The sequence below is a fragment of the Parus major genome, chromosome 6, assembly GCF_001522545.3.
Source record: "Parus major isolate Abel chromosome 6, Parus_major1.1, whole genome shotgun sequence".
Classification (NCBI taxonomy): domain Eukaryota; kingdom Metazoa; phylum Chordata; class Aves; order Passeriformes; family Paridae; genus Parus; species Parus major.
In genome coordinates, this window is record NC_031775.1 from 11,223,292 (window position 1) to 11,241,075 (window position 17,784).

A 17,784-nucleotide genomic window follows, 5' to 3' on the forward strand; every position below is an offset into this window, starting at 1 on the left:
TAACTAAAACTGGGACACACTTGCAGTTAGCATAGAAATAGGGAATCAAGCTTGTGGGAAACAGATGTATGCTACCTACTGCATGAGGCTTGTAGATACCTTATAATACAGTTGGTTATGATAACATCGTAATTAAGCACTTGATTTAACAACATCCTAGGTTCAGGATAACAGCTATGAGGGTGGTGAGACCATGATTTATATAACACATAAAACTGCAAAACAGCATTTTGAACTAGATTCAGCTCACCTCCATCCGGTTCTCCTGCTCCAGAGGCTTTATACCAGCAAATATATCCTGCTCCTCATCAAGTCCCCCTTCAGCTTTGTCATCATCTTCCTTGGCTACCTCTTGTGGATTCAGATAGTACACCTGGTAATCATCTTCATCTTCTCCATCATCCCCTCCCCCTGCTGCACCATTCTCTCCCACTTCTTCTGGCTTCAGACTCACGCCACCAGAGTTCTCATCTGCGGAAGGCAGGTCATCATCGCCACTACCCATCTCCCCCACAGGATCCTTGGGGGATTTCTTGGCCATGGAACTGCTCCTGACAGTGGGCTCAGGTCCCTCTGAGAAGTACACTCCAGCATCCTCTTCAAAGGCATCCCTGTAGCTCCTGCTCAGTGGACTTTCTGTAAAACTAAAGGTATTGCTGGCTTCTGCCCCCAGTGCCAAGCTGCTGTCATCCAGGCTCATCTCTGCCAAGTCCGGCTCCAGAGAGCTGTCCTCACTGCTCATACGGCGTTTCCCACTATGTTTACTGCTCAAGCCTTTGCTCACTGGCAACTTTGCTTTGCTCACTGCAGTCTTGTAGACAGCTTTATCCCCTTCTGCCGAGAGCCGTCTCAGAACTCTCTGTGGCGTTTCGGAGACAACTTTCCGCTTCCCACTAAGTTCCTTGGGACGAACCGCCGGCTCCTGAGGAGAAGGCCGCAGCCTGTCCCCGGGCTGCAGACATGGTCCCCCAAGCTCCTGGCTATGGGTCCTAGCAGCCTCACAGGCACTTTCTGCACACTGCAACCGGCAGCTCCTCTGCTGGATGGCCTTTACCCAACAGAATGAGTTCTTCTTGTCAGTGCTGCTATATGTAATCCCAGGAATGGGATAAGCTTCTTCCCAGTTGAAGTAACAGGCTTCTACAGCTGGCTTGAAACCTTGGAAGAGCTTTTCTAGGGACTTCTTGTGCTGACCCCTCTTAACATTATCTATGACTTTCAGCTGCCACTGTCTGAGCTGTGAGCAAAGATCCCTGCGCCTAAGAGAAAAAAGAGGACAAGTTAGGAAGCAGACACAAAAAGCACCTGCAACAAACTACTACTTAACCCACAGAACACTTCCTTGCTTTGGCCAGAAACATCATCTGCTGAATTAAGTTAAAGCTAAACATAGACAGCACTAAAGACAAGCTGAAAAAAGCGAACAGGTATATTAACAACTGGGTTCTAGACAGGTTCATGATCCAGAAACAAAATGTGAACACCACCAACATGAAAGCACAATAGAAACTGTGAAGTTGAAAATAAAACACTATCTTCCCTGTTCGCTTGTCTGCCCCTAAATAAGGTGTTAGTGATTTGAGTCTTAGCAGTCTCAGATGAGTGAGTACCATGGGGAACTGCCCTTGGAGACACTCGTAAAACAGTTTGCAGCAGCTGTGAAACAACCCTGTGAATAATCCCAGTTAAGTCATTGACAAGCACAGCCTAAATAGCCTACCCAGGGAAGCACAATGACAGATAGGACCACCTAATCTCAACTCCCAGGCATTTACCTCTTCAACTTAATGCGCCTATATAGAGGCCAACAATTTCATTTAAGCTTTAACAGGCTGGTCTCAGGAGAACAAGCTGTTGCAAACCATAGGGACAGCCGTAATTGATGTTCAAATAACTTGGAAGAAGCAGCAAGCTGGCAGGACTACACAGACTCACGTTACACAGTTAGTTCCATGCCCCATATTAACTATGGGAAGAACAAAACAGTTCTGCACTTTCCAGCTCCAAATCTCACATAGGGCCTACGCGCTTGAGCAAAATAGTCTAAATGGTGATCTTATACAAGAAAAAAAGACATTTCTAGAAATTTCACCAGGTGTCTCAATCAACTGCCATTCTGTTTCTGCCACACATTTCTGATGTATAATCCCAATGCTTCAAAAAGTAAAAGAACAAGAAAACAAAACAAAAATTGAGGAGAACCAATTTAGGTGCAAAGGTTATTAGGACAAAAGGGACTAAACAAAATGGACTACTTATATTTCTCCACTCAAGAAATTAATTAACCAGGAAACATACTGGTAGAGCTTAATCAAGGAGAAGATTTTCAGAAGGAAAAAGGAGCAGGAACTAGTTCAGAAGAGTAACATGAGGATGAGAATCTGTGAAGTCTCCTTATGATTCACTCTAAGGATTGGGAAGCACAAGTAGAAGAGGGTCCTTGGAGACTATTCAAACACCAAGAGAATAGGTAATCAAGCAGGAGCATTTTAATTATTCATTAGCTCAAGTAGGCGATCTGAGCAAATCTGAACTGCATCAAATAACGCAAATGTGAATACATAGCACAACTTCATGCGTTATTAATGGCCAAAATACTTTATGCTTTTTCTATGTGATTTGATTGATGTTTGTGTTTATTTTAAGCCTCATTCGCAGTTTCCTACATTTTTAAATTTGTCTTCAACTCCTATATTTAGCTACTTCATATTTAACTGTACAAGACAGAAACTACATCCATTTTAGTGTCCCAATGTGCCTTTCATAGGGCATTGTATTAATGTTACACAATTCAGAGAAAGCAAATCCTGTTAATGTGTAATTGTTCTGAAATTACCATCCTGTTTTCATTTGTTCTGAGAAACTTCTGAGAATTTATAGCACATTAAACTAATTCAATACATTTCACACACCACACTTTGTAGACAAGATGTACAAAACAAACTATTACAATGTCAACCACAGTATCTCAACAGGAGCTCTCAGTACCTCCTCTGCTATTCAACTGCTGCTAAATAAAGATGCTGCTAAATAAAGATGGCAGTGATTTACCATAGCACAATATGGTTTAGAAATCTGAAGAAGCCACACAATTTTTTCTCACACAATTGAAAACACTGACTGAAAATCATACGCTGGTAACACTGTTTACTGATACACTGCAAAGAACAAATTCCCTAAGAGCACAGAAAGTAAGAACTGGCTCATCTTGAAATACGCAAGAGTGAATGTTCTGGGCTAAACAGAATTCCATTAAACTGCTGAATGGTTAAATATAGAAACCTTTAAAATTAATTGATAGCTGGTGCTATCATTCAAATAAATGTTCTCCACTGGGACACTAAAATGCAGAATTACACTCGTATGTGTAAGAAAGGACTCTCAGAAAACAAGCTAGTCCTGATACTTGATGTTGCCAAAAGCACGCAGTGATAGCAATTAAAGTAATTATAGTGTTTTGAATGCTACATAGCATATAGTCCAGAAGGACTAATGGTTGAACAGGTACTGACATAATGATACAAATGCAAGAAATCTACAGGATGAAAGTCTTTAGTGTAGTTGAGCATCACAGAAATTAGAGAGACAGGAACTGATTCTTGAGCTCACCTCTGTGGACTAATAGTTGGGTCAAGGACAGCCAGCCTCCAAAGAACCACCATCTCATCACACATGCTTGCACAAGCATGAGCAGCTACTTCTGACTGGCCATTGCTGCGCCCTGTGTGCCCACTAGCACTGCTGTGTGAAGCAGATGTTCGCACGCTGTACCACCAGCCGGTTATCTGCAGAAGAAAACGTTCCATGGAGCTGTGCTGTGGCCAGCATCTCATCCCCTGCTCTCACTTTCTCTCATAATCCCAAGGAAACAGGATCTGTAGTTAATATCAGGTTTTCATTTGACTCCAAAATAACTATGCCCATTAAAGCAGTATTGGTTTGTGAGAACTAAGGGACTCAAAATTTCTCTGGTTAGAAGGTACAAGCCCAAAGAACAAAACATTCACAAGGCGTTCACTTCCTAGAGGCCTTCACACTTGGAGAGAAAAAGTGAACAAATGTGATAAAAGAAGCATTTCCTTACTTGCTCAAAGTGGAGGTATGGGATGGAGCAATAAGGAAACTTACACCACAATTTACATTACAGACTGAGGTCAAAGTCCTGAACTGTCAAAGGAATTTTTTTTTCTAATATTATTTTAACAAAATTTTTAAAAGTATTGCTTCAATCCACCAAAATATATCTTCCCTAAAGATAACAAAAGAATCTGAGATTCTATCACAACATATGTATTTAGTTTTTATCAAAATGTCAGCTCATACATGACGTGTTTTGTTTAAAAAAAAAAAAAACAGAAACAAAACAACAGCAAAATAAATCGCCTTGACTTGGAAGAAATCTAATCAAATACATTGAACAAAAGAAATCAGACTCTACATACTCATGTTAGATGAATTATTTGGGGCATACAATATTACTAGGACACCATTAAATCAGAAGAAGAGCAAATCGTAGCATCCTTTTAGTGTGGAGAAGCACATGCGTACAACACACGTAAGCTACTAAAATAACTGTTTTCAGCCATGGGTTGTACAGACACAAAGCACCAGTTACTGGCTCTGCTTGGCTCCTCAAAACATCCCCCCACTCCAAGTAAAGAGATACCTGCTCATAGTTGAGACACTGGTCAGTGAGAATCTCCAACAAAGGAGCTGCATTGCTATCCCGTCTCTTAAACATCTCCCGCACAATCGAAAGCAAGTTCCAGATTCCTTCAGGTTCTCTTCCTCGCAGGGGACGCAGCAGACAAGCCCACTCAGCAGCAGCTGGTGGCTCAGTGGAAGACAGATACATTGAATTCACATCACTGTACATAAAGAAGAAGAATAAGGAGAAAAAAATTAAATCAAGCGTCATACAAACTCCTGATTATAATCTGTATCCAGAAATATATTTGTCCTTCAATGGCACAGACATGAGTAACCTAAAAGACAGAATGCATAACAACCTCAAGAACACCATACGAGCAAAAGAGTGTATAAACACAGTCTGCTCTACTGAAATAACACTGCAGAAGCTACACAAAAGTACAGTCCAGAAGAGTAACCATGAAACTGAGCATCCTTCAGTCCAAGGCATACAGAGTATACGGTGAATGAATTTACAGATCACATGAATGTCCCATTTCCCCTTCAATGGCAAACAGCTTACCTGAAAACAACAGGAGAGGGTCCACAGAATTTATGAAGGGTTTTCTTTATGTTATCACTCAAAGTAGATTCATCTAAGTACCAGGTGCTTTGATCTGAGGCAGAAGGTCCAGCAGTGGGATCTTACAAAAGAAAAACACATTTAGAGTCTGCGAGCTTTGAAGATATTTTACTCTATGCGCCCAACCACAGAGTACACAGGCAGTGCTACCCAAGTTATGTCACCCATTGCTGAACACCCTACTCAGAATTATCTTAAAATGCTACCATTAAATTACTTTCAACATTAACAACATTAAATTAGCAGCTTCTTCTTGACCAGAAGAGTAATGCAGAACTAAAATAGGAATGTTCTAACATCTCTGGTAACCAACAGTTAGTTGGGTGACCCCAAGCAACAGTCCAGTTTTAAGCAGGAACTTGGGAGAGGTCCCCTCCAATTAACATTTCCAGGAGTCTCTATTTAATACTAAATCAAAAAGAAAAACACTTTGTTAGAAAGTGCATTGCCTGATGCTCCCTTCCTCTGCAAGCACTCTGAGGTGCCTGTTGCTGTGCCATATATACATGTAAATGCCAATACTCATCCCTTTTCCTTGATTTCCATCTGCAATCCAAGCTACAGGCTAACAAATCAGAAACCTGAAGCAATGAAATTATCATCCTCTTCCTATCTGTGATACAGATTGCTGAAATCAGATCTATTAAAGTTACCTGGGGCCCCACATACTGTGTTGATGGCAGTAGACTGGGAAGATAATAACTCGTCCAGCAAGCGCTGAGCCGTTGGAAGAATCTGAAAACATGCAGCAAACTTTCAATATACATAGTACTTCTTATCCTGCTACACCCAGCCAAAGACTGTGACTGAAGCACTCCAGCAATTTGAGGAGTACGGAATGTAGAGCTACGTTTTTCAGAAAGGACGACAGAGGGTGCTAAAGATCACACAATGGCTACCAGCTGTCACACCTCTCACAGCTCACGCAAGGCTCACTTTCTGCAGTCACACCCTAAGAAGTAAACAAAAGCATCACAGTTTATTAGCTCCTTTCTCATTTCTTGAGGAATAGGAGCCCACACAAAGTGATACTGCAACTAATTTTGAAATTTAGGGAAGCCACTGCTGCCAAGATCACCATTTTCCTGCACTTTGAAAGATCTTTACTTCTTGTTCCTAAATAATTTCTCTAAACCCCAAGCAAATGGGAGCAGGGGAGCAAACTATAAAATACATCTACACATAATTTTTGGGGCAGACTTTAGTTTATTTACCATCCAGTTAGCAAAGGGATTCAGTAGTAAATGAATGCAGTTTCAGCACTAAACTAATCATAGCTTCTGGACTAACTCAGAGCATAGCAGAGAAGGTTCACACTGATTGTAAAATCCTATGTAGATAATACCCTTAACATTCTATTTTTGCAAGAAAAACACACAGTACAAAGAGATTCTTCCCCTCACTAAGTCTGGGCTGAAAGTGTAGGTCCATTTAGCCTTCAGTATGTATGCACAGAACAGGCAAATTATTAACCTACATAATCAGGATTTAAGACTCGCAACAGAAAGTCTGATATCCCCCACCTCTCTCTGTGTAACAGCAGACGTAAAAGATCACTCTTACTGTAAAGAAAGGCACATTCAGTACACCTGTATTTGCAAATCATACAGATACATCTCAAACAGATAGAAAGAAAAAAAGCTTCAGAAGGATAGTTTGCATTTCAGTGACCTAAAGAAACAAATTCAGCACTAAGCTATTTTGTACCTTTTTTTCCATTACTACGTATTTTAAGAAAATTCACAGGTCTCAGCAGTGTCACACCTTAAGGCTGAAGCACCAGGGACCTGCAGTGACTCTCCTTCCGTCTTTTTTGTTACGACATTCGTGCTTGATTGGAATAGGAATACGAGCTTCATAAGGGGAAATAGTGCTTGGACGAAGAACTAAGTAATGACTTCCAGCTGCTTTTCCATGATTTTCATAGATACAGAAAACACTTTCAACAGAGATTCTGAAAAACATCTAGCTGCATTTCTATGGCCATCATTCCCTTACACATGAAAGTAATTCAGCATTATAATACTGTAACATGTCATTCACAAACTGGAAATAAGGATAAAATAGAACACATGTACAGCCAACTCTAATTCTACATCATGTAGTCAAAATATGGGGTTCCAAGGAATTAGTGTATCTATCTATCTATCCATCTCCACCCAGAAATCTTGAAGACCAGGAATAAGACTGTTGAAAGAATTTGGGGTGTGCCTTGCCTTTTTCAAAGGAATTATACAACTTAGGTTAAGACATCTTTCCCAATAATCCCTTAATTTTAGCGTTGGACAGCATGCATCAGATTATCCAGCAAAATTGTAATAATTAATTAATCCAGATGTTCCTGATGCACAGCTGGTACACGTGACCAAAGGAGAAATAAACCATGCAGAAAGGAGCACACACAGAGTGTGCAAACAACTCACATGCCATTCAGGAAACAACTACTACCACTACTAGCCTTTCAAAGCCCTTCCCTGTTAAGCACCAGATATGCCATAAAGCTTAGTCTGAGGAGAGAAGAAAAGCTTTGCCTGTGACATAATGCAGCAAGAAGCACACACTGCGGGTGCTCATCTCTCAGCAACAAAAAAGCAGTATTTTTATATCACTTTCATATTATATAATTCCTCTACTTCCTCTCAGAAGAACGTTAGTATTTTTTATAGGACGTTTTAGCAATAGAATATCTTTGTGTCATAAGCACAGCACCATAATATGAATTTTAGGCACATGCTGCCAGTTATCTACCTCCTACTTAAGAGCAGTGTGTTACAAATGCACTGCTGAAATGTGACAGATACCCACGCAGGTCAGTTTTTCTCAATCTCCTTTAGCTGAACAAGCATAAAAAAGCTGCCAAGCCCTTTTAACTTTAAAGCAGACATTTCACAATCACTTGGGTATTCTTGTGTATTTTGTGCAAACATTTTAGGCAGATGATATAAATGACCTGACCCTGAACAACATAGATATTTAAAGAATAAGAGAGCAGACTTTGCCTTTGACTAAAAAAATAGACTAATGTCTATTACAGTGAATGATTTTTATGAATCACCAAGAAGCTACACTGGAGGAAGTTAAAAGGTTACCAGTTAGGTGCATTAGCAAGTGCCCACTTAAGGCACATACAGTACTTTACCTGGGTAATTCTCTCCACTTAACTAACCATACACACAAAAAAGAAACAAGCTGATTTGGGCTGACCTAGGTTTTCAACAATCATGAACTGATTTACTGTGTTAGAACTTTCACAAGCTCAGCATATATTCATGCTGATATGAATAGCCACCACTCTTTTTTCTCCTTTTAAGACACTTCTAATCTTTTATTTGGCATTAGACAATTGTAGAAAAACAGAATAGAAAAACTGAAAAGAGCAAGACCTGAATGCCTTCCCAGCAGCTCACGACTGAATATCATATCTGGTTATTTTCCAACAAAAGACATCATATAAATTGACCCAGAATAAAGGTAATTGAATTTAACAAGTTGTCAGTCAATGGTCCCCACTTACCTGTTGTGGAAGTTCGCTGATTAGGTACTGAGCAAATTTTTGCAACTGGTCTCTTTGTAGCCGAGACAAAGACTCAGAAACAGGTGCTCGTAAGCACACTGCAGATGCCTGAAAAAAGAAAAGGAGACAAACTACCATTAATGAAGCTGTGTCCAGCAAACTGATGAAGTGTCACAAACATTTACTGTGCCAATGCATGCCATGCTTGCTCTTGATAGCAAATCTTTTTTCTCTGAAATTATGTAGTGTGTTCCAGATAAGATGCAAATAACTGTCTAGACTTTATAAAAACTGGTTTTAAGAGGTTTTTTTCAAGGAAACTGATGTAACAGCTGTGCTTAAGATCTGTTGTTGCTAGCAATTGCACAAATACTGGCAGAGATTTCACAAACAAACCTCTGAAATAGGACATTATCCCTTAAGCTTCTGGCAAATGAACCAGCTCTGTGGGGACTGTTTCACAGAATCACAGCCATCTCATTTATCTCATTAGAGTTTCTTAATTCAGTCTTAAAAACTCTTTCCATATCTTAGAACAAGTTAGATTATAAAAAATCTCACCACTAGCTTCTTAACCTTTTTCACTCTACATAACAAAAATGTCCTGCTTAAAATTTAACCTGTACACAGTCAAGAGCAGTTTCATAATAATGACACTTCTGATATTTCTTGTCTACATAGAGCAATATACCTTGGCTTGTAACTTGCTAGTGTCAGAAGTCAGTTTATACAAACAAAGATTCTTTCACTATCACTTTTATGTGGAAAAAAGATTGGAGGCAAAAGAATGCTTTTTATCTTACACAGGGTCCAAACTTTCTGAGTGTAAATAAAAATGATGATTTGTTTTCTAGCCTCGCTCTCCATACCCATCTTTTAAAACTCAAACTAAGAATTCAAAGCAGAACCCACTTTTTTGCCAGCTCTCCAGTCCTAAGTACAGAACGTATACCAATATTCTGATTATTTCACAATAGTATAAATTTAAGCCAATTACACTTGTCCATTGTGAAATGCTAACAAGCTTCAGCAGATTATTAGAACTTATTTAACGTTCTGGAGTTGACCATAAGCATGTTAGCTGTAAAATGTTCTGTGACAGCAGAAAATCTTCAGCTCCTTTCAATCATCAAAACTTAATCCTCTGTGTTTCTCAGCTCCCCAAAACAGAGGAAATTCAACTGCATGCAAGACCAAACCCTCAACCGGCGTATTTCATACTGATTCTACATATTTTCAGCTTAAGTTGGTTATGATATAAAATGCCTACTTTTTGCTCTATGGGAGGCCACATAGAATAAAAGCAGTCAAATAAAAACATAAACCTGACTTCTTGAAATCTAAAAGTCAAAATGACAGTTAGCTCAGCAAGTGTTAAAACAGGCTGGTGAACATAAAGGCCAATAGTGATCAAAATTGCTTGCCTTCTGCACTCTGATCAAACAACATAAAAAATGAGCTTCTCAATCCTGTACTTACAAAGGCTTTTAATAAAAGACTATCTATTGGTGACCTTCCACTCTTTTCAGAGATGAAGAAATAATAAGTGATTTTAGCATTTAAGTGAGAAACAGGAAGGGGCCAAAAAGCATTCAGTATCCATCCTTAGGAATCTACACATTACCAAAGGACAGACTGGAGTTTAGGGCCTCAGACAATTCAGCCTGCAGACCGCAACCACACGTAGACATTTGCACAATCTGTAACCAAAAGGAGCATCAAGAACCATTTCCCCAAAGAGTGTATGTTGCATAGAACTGTACTGAGGAGAGACAGGGAGAAGGCACCCAGGGGAGAGCAGAGCTGTGCTAGAGGCCTACATTGTGGATGCGGAAGAGACAGAGCGCCACGACGTGAGCACACCACTTGGCCCCGGCCCCGCAGGTGCAGCTGCACGACGTGATCCGGCACCGGTCAAACATCACCGCCACGTTGTACGCGCCCTTGGGGGGCACCATCTGTGGGGGCACCACAGTGGCACTCAGGTGGAAACCTGTGGAAATTCACAAGTCTAAAGTTACTCTTTGGATATTTGGGGAAAAGATTCAGCCAGCACAGAAATACAGGTATATGCCATTTAAACACTGAAACAATATGTCTGGCAACAACATCCATATAAGGATGGACATGGATCTAGAGTCTCCAGTACTTTTTTCTTCCCAACCAACTATGGCCTAAACATTAGCAGAGAAGCATAATGTGTTATTACCAACATACCAGCTTTTAATACATTAATTAATTTCTCTTATTATCTAACAGAGAAAGGCAGAACTGGATAAAATCATCCCTGGAAAGTGTCAGGTTTTGTTTACAGGGTCAAAGCTAGACTACACACATTTTAGGCATAACTTCTGTGCTAACTCGCAGCAGTGCAGAATGGGCCAGGTGATTTCTTCAGAATTATTTCCAAGTCAATCAATTTTCACAATTTCACAGTCAACTAAAGAAGGCAGCACTTAACCTGAACATTTCCTTCCACTTTATGGCTTCAGAAACTACTCACTTGTCATAAATTATGCACCACCTCGCAATTTTGTTAATATCCCTTTTTTACAAATCACAAACTCAGAAAGACATGCAAAACCTCTTGATTAGACTAAAAACAATGGAGAAATTTTAGAAATAACACTTGAATTAATCTAGCCCCATTAACCAGTGACCATAAGCAAAAAAATTATGACAAAGGACCTTAACAAGGCTTAGTTCCATGTAAACTCATGAACAGTGCATATGAGTTGTAGTCATAATGCAGCTTCCTCTGGAGATGTTGCTCATCCAGAGGGACACATAGATCAGAAGGCCAGCAGAAGAATGAATCTCTGCGTGTCCTGAAGGTGCCCCTCAGGAGTTAGTCATCTTCTACAGCAACAAGTATCAGCCTCAGAACCTTTTTGCTAACCTGAAATTCAGTTTTAATGAAGCACAGAAAGCACCAGGGCATCGAAGTCATAACCAAACTTCAGTCCAACAGTCTACCTTAAATGGAAAAATATGGCTCGGGACAGATGATAGCTTCTCCATCATGAAGACAAGGAAGTAGATTATAAATCCACACTACTAAGTTTTTATTATGATATCGTGAGATCATAAAAATGATGGTGTTCAGGTATGCATCTGACCTACTAAATTTATTTCATTTAAAATAATGTGCATATAATTTCCTCCTTAAAATATAAATAAAATATAAAATATAATCCCCATATATTAATTTATCTATTTTAATATATATTAAAATATTATTCCAATACCAATTCAAATTTGTTCTTACCTTGCTTAACCTATCTTTTCTGTTCACAATTCAAATCCTCTCCCTAATGTGAGTGATTATTTTGATTAGTGCACATAATGCCACGCAAATTCTTCAGCCATTTTAGCAATTGGAACAGAATCAAAACAAAAGAAGGCATTCACACAAAATTACTGTGCTGCTTATTACCAGATACAGTTCTAATTTATGCTCCACATTTGGTTAATACAACCCAAACAGTTCAGCTAGTCCTTCTGTTATACCAAAAGCATCTCAGAGTAATGCTCTGACTTTCACATAAGCATATTAAGCATTTCACAAATTGGAATTACAGAAATTCTGTTTCACTGCAAAAGAGGAAATATACAAAAGGTGTTAGAGAAGACAATTCCAGCTACAAGCTCTTACCAAGTCCCTACCATGACATTCTTCTTTGTTTATTAACACAGTTAACTGGTAATGCAACAAGGGAAGAACACTTATAAAAAGAGCCAAATTTAAGGAGTTTAACATGACATATTACAAGCTCCAAATCAATCTGCAGCTTGACAAACATGTCTGACACTTACAATGCTAATTCAAGCAGCACTGCCCAGTTAATTCTTTTGCAACAGCAATCTTGCTGTACTGAACAATTGTTTGTGGGATGGTACAGGAAACTACATGAGGAAAGCAATCTGGATTATAATTAATGGTTTCTTTTACCAGGAAAAATTAAAGAATCGCAAAATTTTGATGTTGGAAAAGACACCTAGGATCATCTACCCTAAGCATTAACCAGGCACTGCACCATTCACCACTAAATCATGTCCCCAGGTTCCACATCAATTCATTCAACATGCCTTTCTTCATTGCTATTTTGTTACTGTTGTAGGGACAGTTCTGATGCCCCTATAAAAGTAACAGAAAACACACATCTCTGCTTAGTTAAGGAATTTTTTTTAAAAAAAGGAGAAAGCAAGAGCTGAACAAAAGCTTTTACACAGAACTACAAAGCAAGGCAATTTTGGACGAGTGTTTGTTTTAAGCCAAGACAGGAGAACCTCTAAAAAGTGGAGACACTGTTAAAGGAGGAGACAAGTTAGAATCCAAGCTGAACCTGCTGCTGCCTTCCTCAGCTATTAAAAAGAAACTAAGACAGAAAAGAAGTCCCTGAAATCTAAACACACCCATTTAATAACAGCGATAATGTCTTCAATGCAACAACGATGTGGGTATGTGACAGCTACAAAGAGAATGGAGGGAGAAGGTCTACAAAAGTAAATCCCATCTGTATATACAGTTGAAAGCTGTAAAAAATTGGGGGTTTGGAATGTATTGAAGAGGCGCTACTGTTCAGAAATCATGGATATGGATATGCATGTGGACAAAATGGCTAAGATTATGCATGGTTAAAAAATAAATCTACAAAGGGAAATGGGACAAAAAGAGCACAAAGCACAAGTCAAGAGTTGTCCAACTGAACACAGTATCACAATGCACTGCTCAATCCCTCTCCAAATCAATTCCCCACTCAAGAGCTGCTTCATTTCCTGTGTTTCTTCTCCCATTTGTCAGTGTATGAAACTCAATACTGCAACTACACACCTTAAAATCATTTGGAGTGGACAACTGAAAATATATTCACCCCATCTCTGCTGCTCCATTTCTGGGCTGCTATTAATGGAAAACAAATCCCCACAATTAGATACAGTTCCTCTACTAAGAGCAAGGCAACCTTACTATTTATACAAAGTTTCTTCCCTTCCTTCCACACACATAATCCTTTGTCAAGGACCACAGTTGTTTCTATGTGCACTTGAGTTTTTCAGGTCTTTTTTTCAAGTTTTCCCCTCGTATCACTCATCATCTCTTCTTCCTTACTCTTCTGTTCCCCCAGTCACAAGTTTTGCACTAATATTCCTAGCCTTTGTTCATGTACGTTGCTTTACACCTCATCACCTTTTTAATGTATTACTGAAACAAGTGCTGACCACAGTCTTTTACTGTCTATCAAATATTTTGCTCTTTTCCACTGTATAAGTCCCAGAAATTACTAAATTTCAGCAAGCTGCTTTTTAACTCATTTTCTCTCTCTCAAACATTTGGCTCCTGAAGTTTAGCAGACTCCTTTAGGGGGTTCTCTCAGCACTTCAGTCATGACACTGGAAGATTATAAATGCCCTCAAGAGTCAGTTGAATCCTATTTAGCAAAATTTCCAAATCAATGTTGACACTCCAAAATTACTATCTGGTCCTACTGACAGCTCACTGACACTATAACAAGGTAGTTTTAACTCAATCTGACTTATGTATGAGTACTGACTTATGTATGTATGAAGAATAAGATTTCATAAGTCACTTCCATTCCCACTTTCACTTCTATTCCCAAAAATTCCTGCTATTGCTATTACAATAGACACTGGACTAGGTAATACCCTTTCAGAAGCTTTACCCTATATTCAGATAACAGTTCATCAGTCTCCTGCAGTTTGCATATCGCAAACTCTCTTTCTCTTTTTCTTCTCTCCAAATCTCTATAGTACATGTCCCTTTTATTCCCTTTCTAAGGGTTCTTTACCTAAATTTATTAATTTCACTCATCACTGAGGGTTAAGTATTCCTGGTTCTAGTAACTGAACAGGCCCACAGAAGTCTCTATCCCCCATCACATGAAAATATAAGAAATTTCCTCCTTAACATTATACAGTTTTTTATATTATAATTTTTGTTATTACAACAGGCTCAGTTCCCACATGCCAAATAATACTCTGATTCTGAAGCTTACACTTGCAGAAAAAAAACAAACAACTGTATGGGACTGACACCTCAACATACCAGTAATACCTTTATTTTACATAATACCTTCTGGTCAAACAGCTGTCACTGAAAAAGCTATCACAATATTCTTCTTTGCTTCAAAGGATTTAATGAAAAAATCCAGAGTCTAACTCTTTGTATAGATAAGATTAGCTTCTGTAGTCAAAAAGCATAAAAAGAACAAGATAGTAGGAGAAGCTATAAAACCCACTATCAAGCAAGAAGGATTTCCGTCTGCCAAAATGCTACATTAATAACTGTACTATTAATAAAACTCTTTTGCTACAAGAATAAACCTTCCTCTGTGCCATACAGGCACTTTAGGCATTGATCATTTGATCAGATAGCTTGAAAGTCAAGTTCTCCTTAGCAATGAGGAATTTAAGCATTACAGAGAAAAAGGTATCCTATACAGTTTTTTTCAAAATCCTTAAACAGATTAAGGATCAGAACATTTCTGACCTTTTAGTCCATTTCACAGCTGAGCTGACTGAGGCCAAAATAAAACACAGCATTTAGCTAAAGACATTAGAAAGAACAAATTTGGCAGGGAGTTTCAGCTAGGATGCCAGAAAAGCTTTTTTTGAGACATGGTCATAGCACTGTTGTCCCATTGCAGATATGATTTTGGGACTCTGAAGTGTCTAGATACATGAAGCTCCACTGTTCTTACCTATCTGGAGAGGGTCTTTGACAGCCCTCACCCGGAAGAGCTGTTCCCCTCGCTGGAACTCATCTGCACTGCCATTCGCCAAGCATGAGTACAACCTGCAAGACATAAACAGAACGTGTCAGGATCGCTCTGGTTTTGAGGAACTTCACAGTATTATCCTCTTTGCTGACGTGGCTTTGAAAAACCCTTGCTATCTTGAATACAAAGACTAGATCTCTCCTGCTATTTTGACATTACAATTCAACCATAAAAAATTGTCAGTCTCTTTCTAACTGAGTTTGTGTATAGCCACTAGCAGTTTTAGAAATTTCCACCTATGGCGCTGAAATGCAAATTCATTCATAGTCTAAAACCAAGCCTTTATATAGTAAAATATAGTTCAAGGTCTAATGTTAGCATGTCACAGTAAAAACTCCTTCTAGACTAATCACCTGTGTGCTCTTGTGAGGTTTCTTTATATCTGTATTCATCAGAACAATGAGCATATACAACCAGTTGGCTTGCTCTATTCCTTAGCAGGTGATCTCACATCAGCACTTCTGACATTACCTCCCCCATCTGATACCTGAACCTTAGACAAATATACCCAAGAACTTTCACCAAGACTCTTTCTATAAGAGTATAGTATCACTACTTTGGAATAAAATTCTGAATGCATAGTTACATGGGTAGACCTCCTATAATATAAAACCTTCAGCAAAGCTTAGAAATAGATCTAAAACCAGAAAATCTTTGACTATATAGTCACACAGATAATGTGGAAACATAAGAAATATAGTCATCTGACTATATCAACTCTGATCACTGGTGTATTCAGCAAATTTTGGTTCTCCTATTTACATGAACAAAAGAATTGCACAGCACACTCAGCAAGCCCTCTTTGGCAATTTCTGAACCCAGTAGAGCTCTGACTCCACCAACCAGTTCAAACTGGAAAGATGACTTCATAAGACTAATATAAGGACAAAACTCTACAAGCTGGCCTACTGTTAGTCAAACTAAAGGGTGCATTTATTTTGCTATCTTTTACAGACAGAACCTAGATATCTATGTGGTTTTCCTGGCACATATGCAAGGCAGCTCACCCCAGAATAAAGCCCCATATCACAGCATATCACACAGTAATCTATCCATGTATTACAAAAGGCATGTGAGAGCCACAGAAGCACCAATACAGGACATTAAAAGGACAATGATTCTCCTCAAGTGAACAGAACCTTTTCTTAAGCATCAGTGAAAAATAAATAGTATTTGTTACCTGATATCCTCCTCATTTTCTGGGAAGCTCCAGAAGGCGATTCGAAGTTGCAGTTGTTCAGGCACTGGAGGATAAACTTTCTCCACCACCTCAAATGGAATGTGAAATGCAACCTGTTTTGCAGAGAGTTCCACCAATGGGATCACCAGCCCATCTTGCAAGAAAAGAAACAAAACACAATTAGCCATTCAGAGAATAAAACTTGTGAGAGGCTAAAGACGTCAAAGCAGGGAGCTCTTCCACTTTCTCTTTTATCTCACCACGTTAAAGACCATCTTTGATGGATAGTAAAAGTCAGCACAGAAATCTCTTGAAGAGTTGTCTCTCAACTCCACATTTCTTTTCAGTCACTCAGGGCGTGGGCACACATCCCAAAAAAATCAGTCCTTGGCCTAAAGAGCTGCATCAGCCTAGCAGTTTGCCTCCTGACAAAACTGACCTTGTTTAGCAAGACTTAAGGTAACCAAGTATTTTTCACACATTTTGGTTACGACAAGGCAGCAACATTCTGCGAACTCCAGTTTACACAAAGAACTAATACAACATATGTGAACAAATAGCAATGGAATGGTTATATCCAGGAACCTTAGTGTTGACTTTTTTTGACAATATTCTACATTCAGCTATTTACAAGGTTTTAATTTCAATTAGTATTTGGTGGTTTATTCCTTTCACCTCCATCTTTCATATGATACCTGTCTTTATACTTGGAGTTCTTTAGAGAAGCAACTGGGAATTCATGTGTCAGTGCAGTGCTGACTACACTAGGCTCATGAAGATCTTAACTGAAGGCAATAAGAGCTTTTATATAATACATTTAAGCATCACCTTTCTACCAAACTGACTCCACATTTTAAGTTTTTACCTGTAGATTAAGATTTCTTATCATCAGGCTATAGAACCCTTATGTTTCTGCTTTGCTCTGACCTAGATTACACTTTATACAAAATGCTAGACTTGTCTTATCTGCAAGTACATCCCTGCTTTACTGAGATCACCTCCTGACCCATCACTACAGCAG

General features: G+C 39.0%; 1 protein-coding gene across 5 annotated transcripts in view; it reads right to left on the minus strand.

Moving 5' to 3' along the window:
- The window catches only part of ZSWIM8 (zinc finger SWIM-type containing 8), a 56,767-nt gene that overhangs the window by 18,697 nt on the left and 20,286 nt on the right, over positions 1-17,784 (minus strand). For all 5 annotated transcript variants that reach the window (XM_015632874.3, XM_015632875.3, XM_033515830.1 and 2 more), the window contains exons 2-10: positions 16,764-16,917; positions 15,506-15,600; positions 10,607-10,779; positions 8,787-8,894; positions 5,926-6,007; positions 5,213-5,333; positions 4,667-4,868; positions 3,610-3,785; positions 251-1,259 (exon numbers count right to left, since the gene is read on the minus strand). In XM_015632874.3, coding sequence (XP_015488360.1) covers positions 251-1,259; positions 3,610-3,785; positions 4,667-4,868; positions 5,213-5,333; positions 5,926-6,007; positions 8,787-8,894; positions 10,607-10,779; positions 15,506-15,600; positions 16,764-16,917 — 2,120 coding nt within the window. The remainder of the gene's footprint in view (positions 1-250; positions 1,260-3,609; positions 3,786-4,666; positions 4,869-5,212; positions 5,334-5,925; positions 6,008-8,786; positions 8,895-10,606; positions 10,780-15,505; positions 15,601-16,763; positions 16,918-17,784) is intronic.